The following is a 17,000-nucleotide window of genomic DNA, read 5'->3' as shown; positions in this document are numbered from 1 at the left end:
ATAAGATTAGTGAACCTCTGTATCCTCGTGCCCACTTATCTGATGGCTGCAGTCATTTCGTTGCTAATACCATAGTGATATGTACGGTCCTTTGTGTTTCTGCAATAAACACCTTCTTTGAAATACAACGTGATCAGATACCCGTGGACCCTTCACTTTCCTACGCTCAACACACTATCCACGTCATGTCACATCAACTATCATCCACTGTTCGCGTTGCTGTCACTCAATTCGAGCCAGCATGGCTTGACTTGCCAAAGGCTGTCGAGAAGACCTGCCGTTTGATCCGCGAGGCAGCAGAGAACGGCGCAAAGCTTGTGTCGTTCCCCGAATGTTGGATTCCAGGCTACCCTGCCTGGATATGGTACGTTCGCGAATACAGTTGTCCTTCGTCGATTTCCAAGGCATGCTGATATGCAGTGCTAGGTCAAGGCCCATAGACTTCGAGCTCTCGACAGCTTATATGAAGAACTCTCTGCATGCAGACTCAAATGAGATGCGTCGCATCTGTCAGAGTGCTGCAGATCACCATATCGCCGTTGTGCTTGGGTTCAGCGAGAACTTCAAAGGCTCGCTTTACATCTCACAAGCTATCATCAATGCCGAGGGAAGTATCGAAGTCCTGCGTCGGAAGCTGAAAGCGACGCACATGGAGAGGACGATATTTGGAGATGCATCGGGCTCTACTCTCCAAAACGTCGTGGAGCTGCCGGACGTTGGACGCGTTGGTACCCTGGCTTGCTGGGAGCATACGCAACCACTACTCAAATACCACACTTACCATCAGAGAGAAACCATACATGTTGCTGCGTGGCCGCCGCTGTACGATCACGATGGCGGTCCAGGCTTGTACTCCATGAGTAAAGAAGGTGCGATACCATATTGTATACGAGCAGAGTAACCCTTAGCTAACGTATTTGGTAAACAGGTTGCCGCAGCCTCTCTCAAGTCTACGCCATGGAGTCGCAATCCTTTGTTCTGCATACTACAGCGGTAATGAGTGATGCAGGCATTGCTACGCTGCGGACAGCCTCTGGCGTCACCATGAATACCCCTGGTGGAGGTAGCTCAGCCATCTTTGGGCCGGATGGCCGCCTGGTGGCTGACGGTCCTCCAGAGACAGAAGAGGGCTTCGTTTACGCAGAACTGCAGCTTGACGACATCTTGAAGGCAAAAGGTTTCTTGGACGTTTGTGGCCATTACAGCCGACCTGATCTACTGTGGCTAGGTGTTGATAAAAAAGAGAAAACACATGTAGCTTTAGATACATAAGGTACAACGTACCTTGCGGGCGAGTAACTAGCACCGGCGAGCGACCGATCATCCAACCACCAATTGCCCTGTGGCTCTCAAAACCATCTGTCTCATGTAGTTGCACATGGCACATAACAAGTAGTGCCGTTAACCCAGGAAGAAGGTAGATACCCTAGAGCCTATATCAACGTTAGTTCACCCACTTTGCATATTTCTTTCCTAACGTAGTCTGTATACCTGTTCAGTATCCTTTTTATGTCAAGTGTGGTGGGCTTTATATTTCACGCCCGTCAACCTCCCCCATTCTTCTTTTTACCATCTCTATCCCAAAACTTGAGCCACTTGATCATCTTTTCCTTTGCGTGATTTGGGTGCGGTCTCTCATTATGCCGTCCTCCTGGAGATCGACGGAAAAAATCGTCGCTGCCATATGCGTCAGATGTTGACTGTCTTCCTGGTGTGTTGAAGGGGGCCACCAGTGGTGTGGCCATCGTAAGGTGTAATAACAGTAGGTTTCGAGCCTTGTGTGGATTGTGAATTCGCGCAATGGAATAGGATTTGAGAACCGAATAATGCAGCCTTTTGGATATTGTCCAAATGATCGGTTTCTGTTGTAGATTGTGCGGTGGTTTATGTTGTTGTAGGAAATGGAGAAGAGATCGAAGTGGGCGGATTTCCCGAGCGAAGACGAACACTCAGCCTGCGATAACTATTGCGCCACGCTCCTATAGTATGCATTGAAAAGGTTGTTTTGCAACTGAATCTAGACCTGAATCATTTGCGGAGGCTGATGTGGCTGACCTCCGCGGACGCTCAATGGTCAAAAACCAGGCCTGGCTTCCAGAGCTGAAAATCAAAGTTAACCGGATCTGGGCAAAACAGACGACGACACCTTCGAGGCTGAAGTGATAAGACTACCAAGCGCCTTTGACTGAGAGTTGCGAACAAGCCTTTTCAACCTTCTGACCTTAGTCCTCGCACCTTTCTTGATGGGTCTCCCGGATCAACAGAACACCCCCGGACAGCCCATGGATCCGATACAGATAGCATCAACTGTAGCATCAGGGTTAGCATCTTCTTATGGCATTAGCGATACGCGAAACACGCGTCTTCCGATCGTAGAAGATGGCGATACGCGCAATACGCGTCTTCCGACCATAGAAGATTGGAGTCCCGAATCCCAAAGACATCTGCTGCGAGAGGGTCCATTTCATATTGCCGATTACCTCGCCCAAAACTCCAGCAAGTCCGCTGCAGTGTTCCGAAGATATGACAAGCTCGCCATTCACCGGCTCATTACGCTGAGCAAAGACTTAAGACGCCTTGAGAAGGAACATGATCGGTACCTCGAGTATGGAGTAGACGTAGAAGACCTCTCAAGAGAAAATGTATTTAGCCACCAGGTGGGCGACAAAGTTCTTGAATATTGTACGAGGTTGCTTCATATCCGAACGATAGAAGGTATTTGCTAACGAAGGGTTTAGACAAACTTTTGGCCGCTTATAGTAATGTGTTGCATCTCGAGCCCCCAGCAGACCGGACAGTCGAGGCGATTGATCGGTTCATCTCCACCGATTCATTCCACGACCACAAAATGCCCTGGCTCGGTCATCCGCTGAAGTACCGAATGAAGAGGGATGGCGACAAAATGACGTTCACGGACCTTGTCAGTCTGTACACGCCCGCGGAAAACGATTACCTATCAAGATTTGTCGACAAATTCCTATACCCCCTCTTCTTGGTATGCCTGCACAACATCATCATTCTCGTTCCTGTTATTCCCTTCTCTTGTACAGTCTCTAACATTCACAGACTCCCGGGTCAAGCAAAGAAGCGAAGTACGTAAACGAACAAAAGATGCAGAAATTCGTTACCTTCGTGGGCACGATCATCTCAATTGGCTTCCTTGTATCTGCGATGTGGATTCTGTGGCGACTGGATGACCACATGGTAGCCAAATTGGGGACGGTCACTGGCTTTGTTGTGGCTTTCGCAGGATGGCTAGGCTTCCTGACAACGGCGCAAAGGAAAGACGTCATCGCAGCAACGGCGGCATATGCGGCTGTACTGGTTGTTTTCGTCAGCCAACAGAGCCCGACGGCGGTTGTGGCGCAAGGCACTGGTGCTGCGGTAACGCAAAGCTGAGTGGCGAACAAAGGGCACAGAGTAAAGAGGAGGCGTAGGCGACATCTGAAGTTCTCCACTCGTGTGTCTTTCGAGCTCGTTTATCTATTGGGTATCAGTAATGGAGTACAACTGCAAATTTCTGGTCGCCTGAATGCATGCAAACTTGATCGTAATACCATCCATTCATCGCCCCTCCTCCTCAACCCTAACATTCGAAAACGCAACCGCCGGCCCCTCGCCAGCAAGTTTCTCCGCCATACTGACAATGACCTCGTCCGACCAACGAAACGCATCGACCTGATGGTAATCCAGAAGAGAGTTCAGACTCTTCACTATCCACGCCTGGACTTCCGGTATGCAGAATTCGTATGCCACAACAAAGCTCAAGCCAGTGTGAAATGCGCCAATCGGTCTGCTGGCCCATGCGTCCTCCCATGTTTTGCAGATCTCAATGGCGGCGCAGCGGCATTCGGATTGGAGTTGATAGCGCGCTTGGTCGAAGGGTGGGAGGAGGCGCATTAGGACTTTGTTCGTTAAGATTATGACGGACCAGAAGCAGTTGTAGGCGGTCATGTCGCGCCAGTTGTTGAAGTGATAGGTTGTTTGTATTGGACTGTTCTTTTCTCTTGACGGCGTCTCGGAGACGGCGATGCCGTTTGTGAGCTTCGTGTTCATGTGCTCGCCTAGACTGCGGAGTGCGTCTTTGAGCTCATATACCTTGTACAGAAGTGCTGTCCGTACAGATTCATATTGAGATGTGTATGGATTTGAGCTGATTGGATATGATGTTTTGACCGGCCGTGTGTCTTCTAGAAAGTCAATATCGTCGAAAGAGTCGGTAGAGAAGTCGAGTGATGGGGGCGTGTCGATCAACGGTTTATGTAGTTCGCCGTTGGAGCTGAAATCAAAGCTCGTAGTGTGGAGCGGTTGTAGGGTGTAAGTTTCGTCCAACTCTTTCAACGTGTTGAAGATACCAGGCAACTCGGCCATGTATTGCATCAGGTCAGTATTCAGGCAGTCGTCGAAACTGAGCCCAGTCTTGTCGAAAGCGATGTCTCGCCATTCAGGCGATGCGAGAAAGCATGGCTTTCGTTCGTATATGCATGTAATAATCTGTCGACATATTAGTCTTGAGTTGGCTTTCTCGTGTATGTCTGAGTTGATAGACTCGACCGCATCATCGTGATCTTGGTCGACTTACTATCCCGCCTCTATTGAAGCGCAGCATCTCTTTCGTAAAACTGTCCGTGTATCTAGAAGGCCCTTGTAATTCCATTAATCGTCCGGCGCCGCCTACATGGGTCAAGTACCGGTTGCCTGTTCTTGGACCTGCAAAAGCCTGGGCAAGTAAGTACTGGTGCAAGCTCAGCCAGGCAAGACTTACTTCTACAAGACCAAGAAGTATTGATGCGCAGAGAGTATTGGGCGACATGCCCAATTGCTGGCTTTCGAGGCATCCCTGGAGCGTTTTGATAGCTCGGATATAAAGCTCTGGCGAAACGATCTCGTCTGCAGTCTTCTTGTATACCAGCGAGGTATGGACATTCACCAGTACTGTCACTGCCGCATCAAGGGCAGCATTGTGTCCGATCCTAGCTGGTACTTCTTGGATAAACCGACCAAACACCGACATGCGATGCCCGGTACTGCCTGTTGTGGTGGCTGCGATTAAGGAGCGTGCGAGTTGTTGATGCTGTGACGGCGACGGTTGTCTCAGAAAGGGCGATTTAGGTGGAGATAAGCTGATCGAACTTGATCGTGGAGACCGCTTCCGCGGCGTTGAATTCTTGTTCGATATCCTGAATTTGTGGGTGACGGACCCATTGTCGGCAAACTTCTCATTCAATTGCGTTAGTTGTCTGTCCGGGTCTGTAAACAAATCAGTATCATAGTCGTGTGCACTGAACACCGGCTTACCTGGTGATGCAGTTTCTTCGACGGACGAGTGTGTGGCGCCTCCACTCAGCCTATGCCCGAGATCTCTGAACGTGTGTCGCGCGGGAGCTCCTGGACATTGCTTGCCATTCTTCTGGCAGTTTAAACAGGTCGGCCAGCTTTCGTCTTGATCGTCACTAGTCAGAATGGTTGAGTCGGGGCGTTCTGGTGGAGCTAGCCTTACCGCACTCTGTCCTTAGTCAGGCGTTATCCGCAAGGAAGAGGGCCACAGACGACTTACTAATCTTCCTCTTGCGGCAGATGAGGCACCCAGTGCTTTTCGGAACACCAACCATACTTCCACAATAATGCACCTTCCAAGGATGAACAACAAGCGAAATGAATGACGCAAAGATGAGACGTGAAAAACAGCAGGATTTTGAGAAGCTTGAGCTGAGACTTTTGCTATCAACGCACGTCGGTGGCCATATGGTTGCCGAACGATGCTGTGTATGATGTATGCAAACTGCCTGCCTCCGTTAGGCGTCTCGGGGGAGTTCCATACCGTGGCTGCAGGCGAGGCTTAGGTCCACAGGGGTTATTGTTCGGCACCCTGATCTGGCGGTGGACTGATGGCTGAAGAAGACGCTCGTCACCCCACGTGTTCGCGACATGGAACCTGATCAGGCTAGATGGGATGGAAGGTGGAGATGATTGGTCAGACTTTATATGAATTCGGGACGCGCCGCAGACAGTTGTATTGTGAGTCTGCTCTGAGTGGTCTCAATCGTGCCCGCCGAGTGTGTTACACATGTCGTCAGACCGCGTATGCGTCGTGTGTAGAGTAGGACGGAAAGGCAGACTGGACTGCAAGAGCGACGGGGAATGCCAAGCCGCTAGAACCGAAATAGACTCCTCCCACGCCAGAAGCCTCGAACACTCCAAGAAGCATCAGAGTTTCTCCTATCTGGCCAGTGAACTGAGACTGTGGCTTTCGGTATGCTTACCGTTCCTACTCTATGTTACTTCACTACATGCAGTGTGGACTGCAAGTGATGCTGGTGTGGCTGCTTCACCGTCCATCCAAGCATCCTTTCTTTCATCAGTGTGCAGTAGTAGCATCTCGACGACATAGGGCAGTCGTTCGGAGACTATCCGAATTAGCGAATGTTTCACCGGAGGTGGTCCTCTAAGCGATTACTACTCAACCATCCGCGCGTCTTGCCTTGACTTGAAAGATGTGAAGCCTCACTCCCATACACTGACCACAACCCCACAATTTCCCGAGATCCCTCCGAACAAATCGAAGTCCGCAAACCCCACGAAACTCAACTACAAGCAAGCTTGGCCATCCCTCTTACCTTATCAGTCATCGACCTCACTAGCCATACGAAACGCCAGAAAAGTAAGCTCTAGTATCCACTGCGCCCTACGCGACAAATCGGCACACACAAACCGTCGGCACCCGCCCTCGGCATCTCGGTGACCCAACTAGGTAGTCAGACCTCAGGGTACACCGTAACCGTCAACGTAAGGCGTGCCGATGCGCATCTACGGAGCCAAGTGATGCCTCAGCAACTTGCAGTGCAGTTACGTACGTCTTGTCAGAACTATTGACCGTTCATGATATGTGTCTTGTGATTCCGTGTGGTATATACCCAGCATGCCCCCTGATGAAAATGCCTTCCATGCAATGGAATGGGGTATCGCATAGGAGATAAAAAGGCCGAAGCCAAAATCCAGTCAAATCAACGCATTTCCAGCCCACTTTTCTCCCGCTCTCATCAACGCGTACCCATCTTCCATCTTCCTCCAGACGATCAAAGGGATAACACCTGAGCCGGAACAGTTACCCCGGGGGTAAAACAGTTCATGCACCACCCATCCCTTCTGATGGCACTAATCGACGTACTCAAGTGGTTGTATCTCATCCCTCCATGTCCTCCTCGTCCTCATCCTCACTCTCTAGCTTCTTCTTGGTAGCGCGCTTCTTCTTAGGCTTCGCGTCCTTGATGGCCTTGCGCTGAACTTGATCGCCGACGCGTTCGCGTTCAGCGGTGCCTTCGGCTAGAAGCTTTGCTTCCAACTGCTTGAACTCATCAGAGGTGTTGTCCATGCCGACCAGGCTCTCGAGCAACTTGATCTCGCGCGCCCAGATACCCTTGTCTTCGACCTTCTTGCCGTTGGCGTCAACGCTGTCAACGGGAGTTTCGAGGACCATGGGAAGACCGTGGAAGCGCTCGTCGTTCATGAGGTTGTGGAAGGCTTGTAGGCCGAGGTATCCGGTGCCGATACGGGCGTGGAGGTCGCGGAAGCTGGATAGTGGGGCCTTGCTGTCGTTGACATGGAAGGCTTTGAGGTATTCTAGCCCGATCTCCTGGTCGAACTTGTCCATGGTTGCGGCGTAGGCTTCTGGGGAACGGAGGTCGTAGCCGGCGGCGAAGACGTGGCAGGTGTCTAGACAAACACCGACACGGCTCTTGTCCTTGATGAGGTTGATGATGGCGGCAATGTCAGCGAATGTTCCTCCGATTGTGTTGCCGAGAGTTGCCATTGTCTCAAGCACGGTGACAACACTGCCAGTCGCTGGATCCGCGTGTGCCCGGTTGAGGTTCTCGGCAATGATGCGAATGCCTTCCTCGCGAGTGGTGGCATTGGCATTTCCAGGATGGAAGTTGTAGTACCGGATGCCAAGCGCGTGGCAGCGTGTCAAGTCGTTGAAGAAGGAGTCGTAGGCCTGCTTCTTGCGAGCGGGATCAGGATGAGCCAAGTTGACCAGGTAGGAACCGTGCGGCAGACAGCACTCCGCAGCGTTGATACCGTGATCCTTGCAGCCCTGGATGAAGAGTGCAGCATGTTCTGGATCCATCTCAATGGTCTCCCATTTACGCTGGTTCTTCAAGAACAGAGCGAAAGCATTGGCGCTGTGGATGTTAGCGATGGCTCAAAATGGTGAATGTAGAAGATCAAAAACATACCCGATATATACAAGGTTGATGATGGAGTTGTGTACGCCTAAACGATTGTTTTCGAGTCCATGTTAGCCAGTGGTCTTCACAAATAGCAGATGGGAGTGTGATATGAACTAACCTCCGGCGGAGCTGACATGGGCGCCAATCAGATGCTTTGAGTCTTTGGTGCGATCTGCAAGTGGTGGTAGGATCTTTGCAGTACTGCCCTTGCCCTTTGCCTTAGGCTTAGGCTTAGGCTTGGGCTTGTCTTCATGGTCGCTGTCTTCGATCTTGGCCTTGCTCTTCTTGCCTCGTGTGGTCTTCTTGACAGAGGTCTTGGTCGCGATCTTGTCATCTCCATCTGCGTCAACCTCTATCTCTGCATCGACTTCGGCTTCAACCGAACTGTCCTCCGCCACGGCCTTCTTCGTAGTAGCGGTCTTCTTGTTACGTCTTGAAACGGCTTTCTTAGACTTGCCCTCGCCATCACCGCTCTCTTGGGCCATGACTTCATCTTCCACCTCTTCTGTGACCTTTATCTTCTTGGCAGCGCGACGCTTGGGTCGAGGCGACTCATCGACGGCATCAACAACATCTTCGACGTCGACTTGTTGTGCTCTGGTCCTCCTTGTACGGGGTGTTGTCTCGGCCTTTCGCTTCTTGCCGTTCGCTACTGGCTGAGTGACGGTAGTCGTTTCGGTGGCTGACATGAGATTGTCAGGAGGAGGTGAAAGGGACGAGTCTGAGAGCGCGTTAGAGATTTTCCTGGCCATGATTTCTGTAGCCAAAGGCCTGGGAGTGTCTATCAAAGAGGTTCCTATGTCTTCTGACGCTCCTGGGGTATTAAGGAGTGAGGTGTAGGAGCGACGGAGGTCGAAGGCTGAAAAGGTACTTTTGTAGACGGCAAACGGGTGGGAGCGATCGAGGTAAAGGTGAGAGAGCGCGATTAGGGTGCTACTCCTGATAGCATGTCGAGGTGACTGGAGATTCGATAAAGGCCGCGATAGGGAGCGCGTTTGCAAGTGTACAGCGGGGCAATTAGCGGCACGTGGTATGAAGTGAGTGTAATTGCGATGCTGATAGTGATTGCAATTGCTGGGGTTGCTGAGGAAGGAGCGCGTCGGCAAGGCTGAGTATTTCAGGAGGGAACGACTGTGTGTGGCGACTTTGAAAGAGTGACAACGCGCTGAGAACAGAAGGCTTGAGGCTAGGTTCGCGATACTATTTCGCATACGAGAATGGTAGGGTTTGCTCAAGGACTACGAGAATGCGATGAAAGTCGCATCAACGTCATGGATCAGGGCAAACTCGCGACTGCGCTAGTCGCGCGCTCACATGTCTTAACCCCGCGGTAAATCCGATCTGCAACACCAAAAATTATCGTCGCCAGATCCAACAGCCCACGCCAACCGATCGCAAGTTCGGCCAGTACCCACAACCGCCAAGCTTACCCGCTCAAGCTCGTCGCAGCACTACTCAGATCTCGCGCGATCTCTCTCCGTCGACGAAAAACCTACTCAACCGCATCAAACCACCTCACAACCACCCACCATGCCGAAAGCAAAGCAAAAGCGCAGCAAAGGCGGCGACAAAGATGCCTCCCCCTACGCCCGCCCCGCCGCCACCTCTGCGAAAGCCTCGGCCGCACACTCAATCTTCAAGATGGACAAAGACCTCGGCCAACATATCCTCAAGAACCCCGGTGTCGCAACGGCCATCGTCCAAAAAGCGCATTTGAAGCAATCCGACCACGTTCTCGAAGTGGGTCCGGGAACGGGAAACTTGACAGTCCTGATACTGAAAGCCGCCAAACAAGTAACAGCCGTAGAAATGGACCCCCGAATGGCCGCTGAATTGACAAAACGAGTCCAAGGCAGCCCTGAGGAAAAGCGATTAACGATCCGGTTGGGCGACGTGATAAAGGCCGAACTCCCCCGCTTCGACGTCTGCATAAGCAATACTCCCTACCAAATTTCCTCACCACTGGTTTTCAAACTGCTCGCCCTTGCACACCCACCCCGCTGCTGCATCCTCATGTTCCAGCGCGAATTCGCCATGCGTCTGTTCGCGCGCCCCGGCGAAAAACTCTACTCCCGCCTCTCCGTCAACGTACAAATGTGGAGTAAAGTCAGCCACGTAATGAAAGTAGGCCGCAACAACTTCAACCCCCCGCCGCAGGTCGAGAGCAACGTCGTGCGTATCGAGCCGAAGAATCCGCGGCCGCAGATTGCGTATGAGGAGTGGGATGGCCTGTTACGTATCTGCTTCGTGAGGAAGAACAGGACGTTACGAGCTAGTTTCCTGGGTACGGCAGCGGTGTTGGAGTTGCTAGGGGGCAATTACCGGTTGTGGTGTGCGCAGAATGATATCCCCGTCGACGACTCACCCGTGGACCCCTCAGAAGTTACTGAAGATGCAGAAGCGGACGCGGACATGGACCTCGACGACGAATTCAAAGGCTTCTCTGACCCGGACGACCCGGACGATGAACTCCCCGATTTCTTCAAACAACTTCAGGCGGAGAGTAAGAAGAGGGTCAATGGCGTGAATAGGAAGAGGAAGGGCAGGTTGAGCGAGCTGGTCAGGGAGAAAGTGAGGAAGGTGCTTGAAGATGAGACGCAGCTGGCGGACAAGCGGGCGCGGTTGTGTGATGAGGGAGATTTCTTGAAGCTATTGTACGCCTTCAACCAAGAAGGTATCCATTTCAGTTGATCTGGAGAAACTGAAGAAAGGAGAGAGGTGTGCATTTCCTGGCGTTTCGAGACTTTGCTGCATGGGAGGCGTTTGGGGTATACCAAAAAGCGTGGCTATACGGGCGTTTTGATGTATGACGATTTGCGCAGTATAAGACGGGGAAAGATACGTGCTAGCTTTCACTTGCTAGTTACTTGGGGTATCTGAATTACGCCACGTCCTATTCAACGTTGACCTTCTTGTCTGTTACCATATCTCACCAAACCCTGCCCTCTCAGCCCTCAGCAAAAGGGTTCGGCGGCAGGACATCAGGGTCAAACCCATTCGCCTCCTGCGTAATCTCATCTACACCATTGACACCGTCGGCATGCCCAGCCCCATTCACCTTTTCCTCATCTGCCATCTTCCCATTTACATTCCCCACAACTCCCTCCTTCGGTCTCCAAAGCCTAATCGTGCGATCCAACCCCGCACTCACAATCATCTTCTCAGTCGGATGCGTGTGCACACTCAACACTGCATCGCCATGTCCCTCCAATCTCTGCAACACATTCTTACTACTAACATCCCACAACACCACCTGCCCCTCTTCATCACCAGACGCAACGAATGCGTATTCAGCACCCTCTTCATTCCCTGTGTACGTGCCAAACGCACCGGAAAGCGAGTACTGCTTATTCACATGCCCTTGGTACGTTTTCACGCATTTCCCTTTCCCTTCAATGTAGTTCCACAGGCGGATGCAGGAATCCAGGGTCCACGCGAGGATGTATTTGCCGTTTGGCGAGAAGATGACAGACGAAACGGGGGCGTTGTCTTCGTGGACGAGGGTGCGGAGGCACTGGCCTGTTGCCGTGTCCCAGACACGAATCAGGCCGTCGTGAGAACACGAGACGATGAGCGTACCGTCGCGGACAAAGTCTACGCCGCCAACGGGGTCAGAGTGTGCGGGGAGAGAGCGCATGACGCGGGCGGCGCGGACGTCCCAGAGGTAGACTGCTTCGTCGTAGGAGCCTGAGACGAGCATGTTGCCTTTGGGGCTGAAGGCTATGCTGTAGACGTAGTTGTGGTGGCCGATGAAAGGCGTGGGGTGGGCGAGCCCAGTGGTTGTGTCCCACAGCCTTATACTTTTGTCGTCGGATCCCGAGGCGAGGATCTTGGAGTCGAGGGACCAGCATATCGTGCTTATACCTGCAAGGTGGCCTTCGAGCGTGTGTTCGAGGGCGCCGGTGTGGGCGTCCCAGATCTTGATTGTGCAGTCGGCTGAGGCAGAGGCGATGTAGCGGCCGTCGGGCGAGAATTTGACGCAGGATATGGCTTTCTTGTGGCCGCGTAGGATGAGCGTGGGCGCATAGTTTAGAGTGGTGGGCTTTGAGGGTGATGTGCGGCGCTGGTGCGAGGATGAGGAGGTGCTGGAGCGGCGTGACCGTGATTGCGAGCGCGAGTAGGAGGGGCGTCGGTCTCGGTATTCGCGTTGCTCGTCGTCGCTGTCGCCCCTGCTGTATCGGCGCGCGGGTCTTTCCGCTATCCTGTAGCTGGGGGAGGCATTGGGCGGTTCGTGCGAGGCAGAGCGTTTGCGTGGTCGTTCGTCATCGTAGCCGTCTTCGTCTTCGCGCCGTCTTTTGGGTGAGGTTGACCGTGTGTTGTCCATGTTCAATGTGGTAGTTGGCTTGATGTTGCGCTGTGAATTGCGGAACGCGACTGATCGGCAATGGAAAGTTAGCGTGCAGGCGGTCCCCAGCATCCCTGCAGCATCTCAGGTACATTTCCTGGGTTGCATCATACCCGTCCGTTCAACTCGCGTCCACCTACACAATGGATTCACAACTCGGCCCGCCACCCTCGAGCATACGCATCCTGTCGCTCAATTGCTGGGGTCTCAAGTTCATCTCCAAGCTGCGCAACGAGCGCCTTACTGAAATCGGAAACCAGATCGCCGCCGCCAGTCCACAGCCAGACATTGTCGGACTCCAGGAGTGCTGGACCCAGCAAGATTACAATGCCATAAGGGAGAAGACACAACACATATTGCCTTATGGCAAGTTCTACCACAGCGGAATCTTCGGTGGTGGTTTAGTCATTCTGTCACGATGGCCTATTCTCGAGAGCAACATGGTGCGGTATCCTTTGAACGGACGGCCTGCTGCTTTCTATCGCGGCGATTGGTTCGTGGGAAAGGGGGTCGCATGTGCGAGGATCCAGATGGGGCCGTCAAAGAGAGATATCGCAGAGGTGTTTTGCACGCATGTAAGTCGGCTTGTCAACTGTAAAGTATACACACTGACTGGAATAGCTCCACGCCCCATATGAACGCGAACCACACGACTCCTACATTTGCCATCGAACAGCCCAAGCGTGGGAGATCACAAAACTCATGCGCGCCGCGGCTGAACGCGGACATCTCGTCATTGGCATGGGCGACTTCAACATGATCCCCTTATCCCTCGCGCACCGTATCATAGAGACGCATTCACCTGTCCGAGACGTATGGCGCATTCTCCACCCCGAATCCTCCATCGGCGCGGCAAAAGACAAGGTCGAGCAGGTTCGCGGCGTACCAATGCCATCTGCGCAGTTCAACATGACTGTCAATGGAGCAACGTGCGACAGTGAGCTGAACTCCTGGCGGTGGAACAAAGGACAACAGAGACGTCTCAATAAGGGTGAGAACGTGCAAATAGATCCTGCCGTTCCAGACCCCAATGCGAAGCGACTTGACTACGTCTTCTTCAGCAGCGGGCGATACCACCACCCAGAGACCAAGGAGGAGACAGCTGAGTGGGAGCTCAAGGAAGCTAACGTAGGCATGGCGATGCGTCATCCTACGCTACACTGTTCCTTGAGCGATCATTTCTCCGTCGAAGCGACACTGACGAGGACTTCTACTGATCCGTCAGCCATACGGCTATCCCCGTGGGCACTGCCTGAGAAATATTTGCCCATCGAGGTCTATGACGAGATCATGGCAACCATACTCAAGTACCAGGTCCGAGAAAGGATACAGCGCAAGCTGCGCATAGGTCACTTCTTCTACCAGCTCTCATTCTCCGTTGGCTGCCTAATAGGTGTCTGGTGGTCACCCAAGAACTACGTTGCCTTTATACTGATGTTGTTGAGTACATTGGGATTTAGTGTTGGTGTCATCGATGGATTGATGGGGTTGTTGTTTGTTGGTAGCGAGATCAGGGCACTCAAGGAATTCGAGTGGGAAGTCCGGAATACCAGAGAGCGGGCGCTCGCAAAGGGGCAAATTTCAAAGGTTGATTCTCAGAGCAGTGAGATACCGTTTGCATCGGAGCGGTAGCATTAGTTAGATGCAAGATAATAGAGAAGTTGCTTGGCTGATCCACGCATGTGTTAGTGAGGACCGACGCGTGCACGTGCGGTCGTACAAACGCGCGACATGGTCGCTGTCGGGTGCTTAGCACCATCCGTGGACCATCACTCCAAACCTCACCACTCCCACTATCAAACTTCACACACCAAGAATCCATCTCTGCGACTCATTTTCTAATCACAGTAACTACGCGACAACACCAAGACCTCTTCCCGCATCAAACCTCGCATACGACTCGACCCCCCAACGCGCGGCTCCGAAGTCCGCAGCCCTCGCGATGAGCGAATCCCAGCCACAGCAGGCCAGCGGCGGCCAGCAGCAAGGCCAGCAGCTGCTACGCCCCGATGACATCCTCAAGCTACAATGTCTTCCCGAAGACGAGAAGCAGAAGTACCGCTTGATCATGCAGAGCTCTTGGAACATCTTCAACAACAACCCGCCGGGCAGCCAGGAGAACACCACGGCGCGTCAGAAGCTGACGGACTGGTCGCAAAAGTTCATCGCGCGCGAACGCCAGTATCGCGCAAAGATGAAGGCACAGCAGCAACAGGGAAATCAGAACCAAGCGCAAGCTGGACAGTCGAGTGCAGCCGGCCAGCAGAACCCCAATGCGGTCAAGCAGGAAGGAGGCCAGGGTTCCAATGGAGGAGCTGGTGGTACCGGCGCGCAACCCAACCAGCAGAACCAAGGACAACAGCCCAACCAAGGCCAGAACCCAGGACGCGGCCAGGTCGATCCTGCTATCGTCAAGCATGTCCACGAGTTCCCCATGCAGGGACCCACGAATGGACCGGCGCCAGGCACACCCGAGTACGAGACCAAAATCAAGGAGTACCGATCTGGTTATCTTAACATGCTTGCCAAGCAAGCTTCCTTTAACGAGCAGAGACGGCGGCTTGTTCATCAGCTTACCGAAAGGCAGAACAACGGGCAGGAACTACCCCAGGAACAGCTCATGATGAAGGCCAACATCGAGAAGGAGTCTGCTAAGATCAAGGCCCAGATTGACAAGTTCCGTGCCATGCAGAAGCAATGGAAGGATGAACGCGAGGGAAATGCGCAGGGCCAGGCTCAGGCGCAACCTCAGAGCCAGAACACAGCGCAATCGCCCCCACAGCAGCAACAGCAGCAGCAACCGCCGCAACAACAGCCCCAAGCGCCTCAGCGCCAGCCTTCACAACCTAACATGCCCGCGCAGCCCCAAGTGAAAGAGGAGCCGCAAATCAAGATTGAGGGCGGACAGACACTACAACCACAACCACAACCCCAACAACAATCGCAAACTCAACCCCAACCACAACCCCAGTTCAACATGCAACAAAACCAGGGAAACCACCAGCAGGGCCCGCCGCAACAGCAGCATAATCAACAACACAACCAGCAGATGCCGCCTTCACTTCCGCAGCAGCAGCAACAAATGCAGCAAGGACAGCAGCAAGCTCGACCTCCACCAGGGCCTCACTCGCAGACGATGCCTCCAGGTCAGATGCCGCAATTTGCGCAAGGACAGCAGCAACAGAACTTCCACCAGCAACAACAGCAGCGACCTCAGATCAACCCCATGCAAGCGAACGCGCACCAGCAGAGCAACTCACCACACCCTCAATCCGCCGCCTCGAACGCGCCCGGCCCACCAATCCCTCTCTCCCACAGCGCCGCCGTCAGCGCCGCGAACCGCTCCTACACCGACCCGCAACGCACAAACACACCTATGCAGCAAGGCGGACAAGGCGGCAACTTTGGCAGTCGCGAGCGCGAGCAGCTTAATAACCCGAAGATGCCCATTCCACGCCATCTGAATGTCACCTCACCACAAGCCGTCCACATGGGCCAATCCCGGCCTACTATGAGTGGGCCAACCAACGGCGCGCCAGGACCCATGGGCCAACCCGTCATTCCACGTCCACCACCGTTCCAACTCGAAGGCGAAGGCGACCGAGTGCTCAGCAAGCGTAAGCTAGATGAGCTCGTGAGGCAGGTAACCGGTGGATCAGAAGAAGCCCTAACACCAGAAGTTGAAGAGGTAAGCCCCATCTTTCTTATACCCTTATACACAATGTCTAATCACTCCACAGGCCGTCCTCCAACTCGCCGACGACTTCGTCGACAACGTCATCAGCAACGCGTGCAAGCTTAGCAAGCTGCGCGACTCGCCCCAACTCGACATCCGCGATATCCAAGTCATTCTCGAGCGCAACTACAATATCCGTATTCCGGGTTATGCGTCTGATGAGGTGAGGACTGTGAGGAAGATTGTGCCTGCGCAGGGCTGGGCGAACAAGATGAGTGCGGTTAATGCGGCGAAGGTTATGGGTGGGAAGGCGGACTTTTAGGGGGGGAGGAGGGAGGGGGGGTGGTGAAGCAGGAGGAGGTATACCAGCATTATCATTTCATTACTGCAGACGTGAAGGACGAAGGAGAAGGAGAAGGAGAACAAGCTTCCAACACAGATTCACCAGGCCAAGTATCCTCACAACAATTACATTAGCTTGAAGCACACCGCCGTCTCTCACCTTGACATGATGGAAAAAACCACCTGTCCAATCTAGTCTCCTGGATGAAAAGGCATCGACAAAAAGTGAAGAGTGTAGCGAGTGAATAAACAGTAGTCTATGGTATCATTCCCTCCATCTCCAGCGATCGATCAGTTCATCAAATGATCTGAGCCGGAGCCCCCCTACCCATCCATCCCTCACCATCTCCTTGCAACGTAATTATCCATCGCTGGCATCATTATTCATATACATGATCCCGGACCAAAT

At 53.0% G+C, this 17,000-nt stretch overlaps 6 protein-coding genes across 6 annotated transcripts; 3 read left to right on the top strand and 3 right to left on the bottom strand.

Moving 5' to 3' along the window:
• Positions 1-2,848: 2,848 nt before the first annotated feature.
• Positions 2,849-3,399, top strand: J4E78_005597 (uncharacterized protein; the record flags this gene model as incomplete). Its single annotated transcript, XM_049366216.1, has 2 exons — positions 2,849-2,995; positions 3,067-3,399. The coding sequence occupies 2 exons, from the start codon at positions 2,849-2,851 to the stop codon at positions 3,397-3,399; spliced, it is 480 nt and encodes a 159-aa protein (XP_049221942.1).
• A 165-nt stretch (positions 3,400-3,564) lies between these two features.
• Positions 3,565-5,205, bottom strand: J4E78_005596 (uncharacterized protein; the record flags this gene model as incomplete). The annotated part of the gene is made up of 4 exons (XM_049366215.1): positions 3,565-4,494; positions 4,583-4,720; positions 4,766-4,977; positions 5,202-5,205. The coding sequence occupies 4 exons, from the start codon at positions 5,203-5,205 to the stop codon at positions 3,565-3,567; spliced, it is 1,284 nt and encodes a 427-aa protein (XP_049221941.1).
• A 1,978-nt stretch (positions 5,206-7,183) lies between these two features.
• On the bottom strand, positions 7,184-8,980 carry J4E78_005595 (uncharacterized protein; the record flags this gene model as incomplete). The annotated part of the gene is made up of 3 exons (XM_049366214.1): positions 7,184-8,180; positions 8,235-8,271; positions 8,347-8,980. 3 exons carry the CDS (start codon positions 8,978-8,980, stop codon positions 7,184-7,186), a joined length of 1,668 nt encoding a protein of 555 aa, XP_049221940.1.
• A 778-nt stretch (positions 8,981-9,758) lies between these two features.
• Positions 9,759-10,919, top strand: J4E78_005594 (uncharacterized protein; the record flags this gene model as incomplete). Its single annotated transcript, XM_049366213.1, has 1 exon — positions 9,759-10,919. The coding sequence occupies one exon, from the start codon at positions 9,759-9,761 to the stop codon at positions 10,917-10,919; it is 1,161 nt and encodes a 386-aa protein (XP_049221939.1).
• A 256-nt stretch (positions 10,920-11,175) lies between these two features.
• J4E78_005593 (uncharacterized protein) lies at positions 11,176-12,552 on the bottom strand (the record flags this gene model as incomplete). The annotated part of the gene is made up of 1 exon (XM_049366212.1): positions 11,176-12,552. The coding sequence occupies one exon, from the start codon at positions 12,550-12,552 to the stop codon at positions 11,176-11,178; it is 1,377 nt and encodes a 458-aa protein (XP_049221938.1).
• Positions 12,553-12,716: 164 nt separating this feature from the next.
• J4E78_005592 (uncharacterized protein) lies at positions 12,717-16,571 on the top strand (the record flags this gene model as incomplete). The annotated part of the gene is made up of 4 exons (XM_049366211.1): positions 12,717-13,148; positions 13,195-14,186; positions 14,422-16,261; positions 16,314-16,571. The coding sequence occupies 4 exons, from the start codon at positions 12,717-12,719 to the stop codon at positions 16,569-16,571; spliced, it is 3,522 nt and encodes a 1,173-aa protein (XP_049221937.1).
• Positions 16,572-17,000: the final 429 nt, after the last annotated feature.

Source organism: Alternaria triticimaculans (genome assembly GCF_023758025.1).
Source record: "Alternaria triticimaculans strain BMP 0046 chromosome Unknown scaffold_7, whole genome shotgun sequence".
Lineage (NCBI taxonomy): Eukaryota > Fungi > Ascomycota > Dothideomycetes > Pleosporales > Pleosporaceae > Alternaria > Alternaria triticimaculans.
The sequence above is the reverse complement of the archived record's forward strand: the minus strand, read 5'-3'. Positions and strand labels throughout refer to the sequence as shown.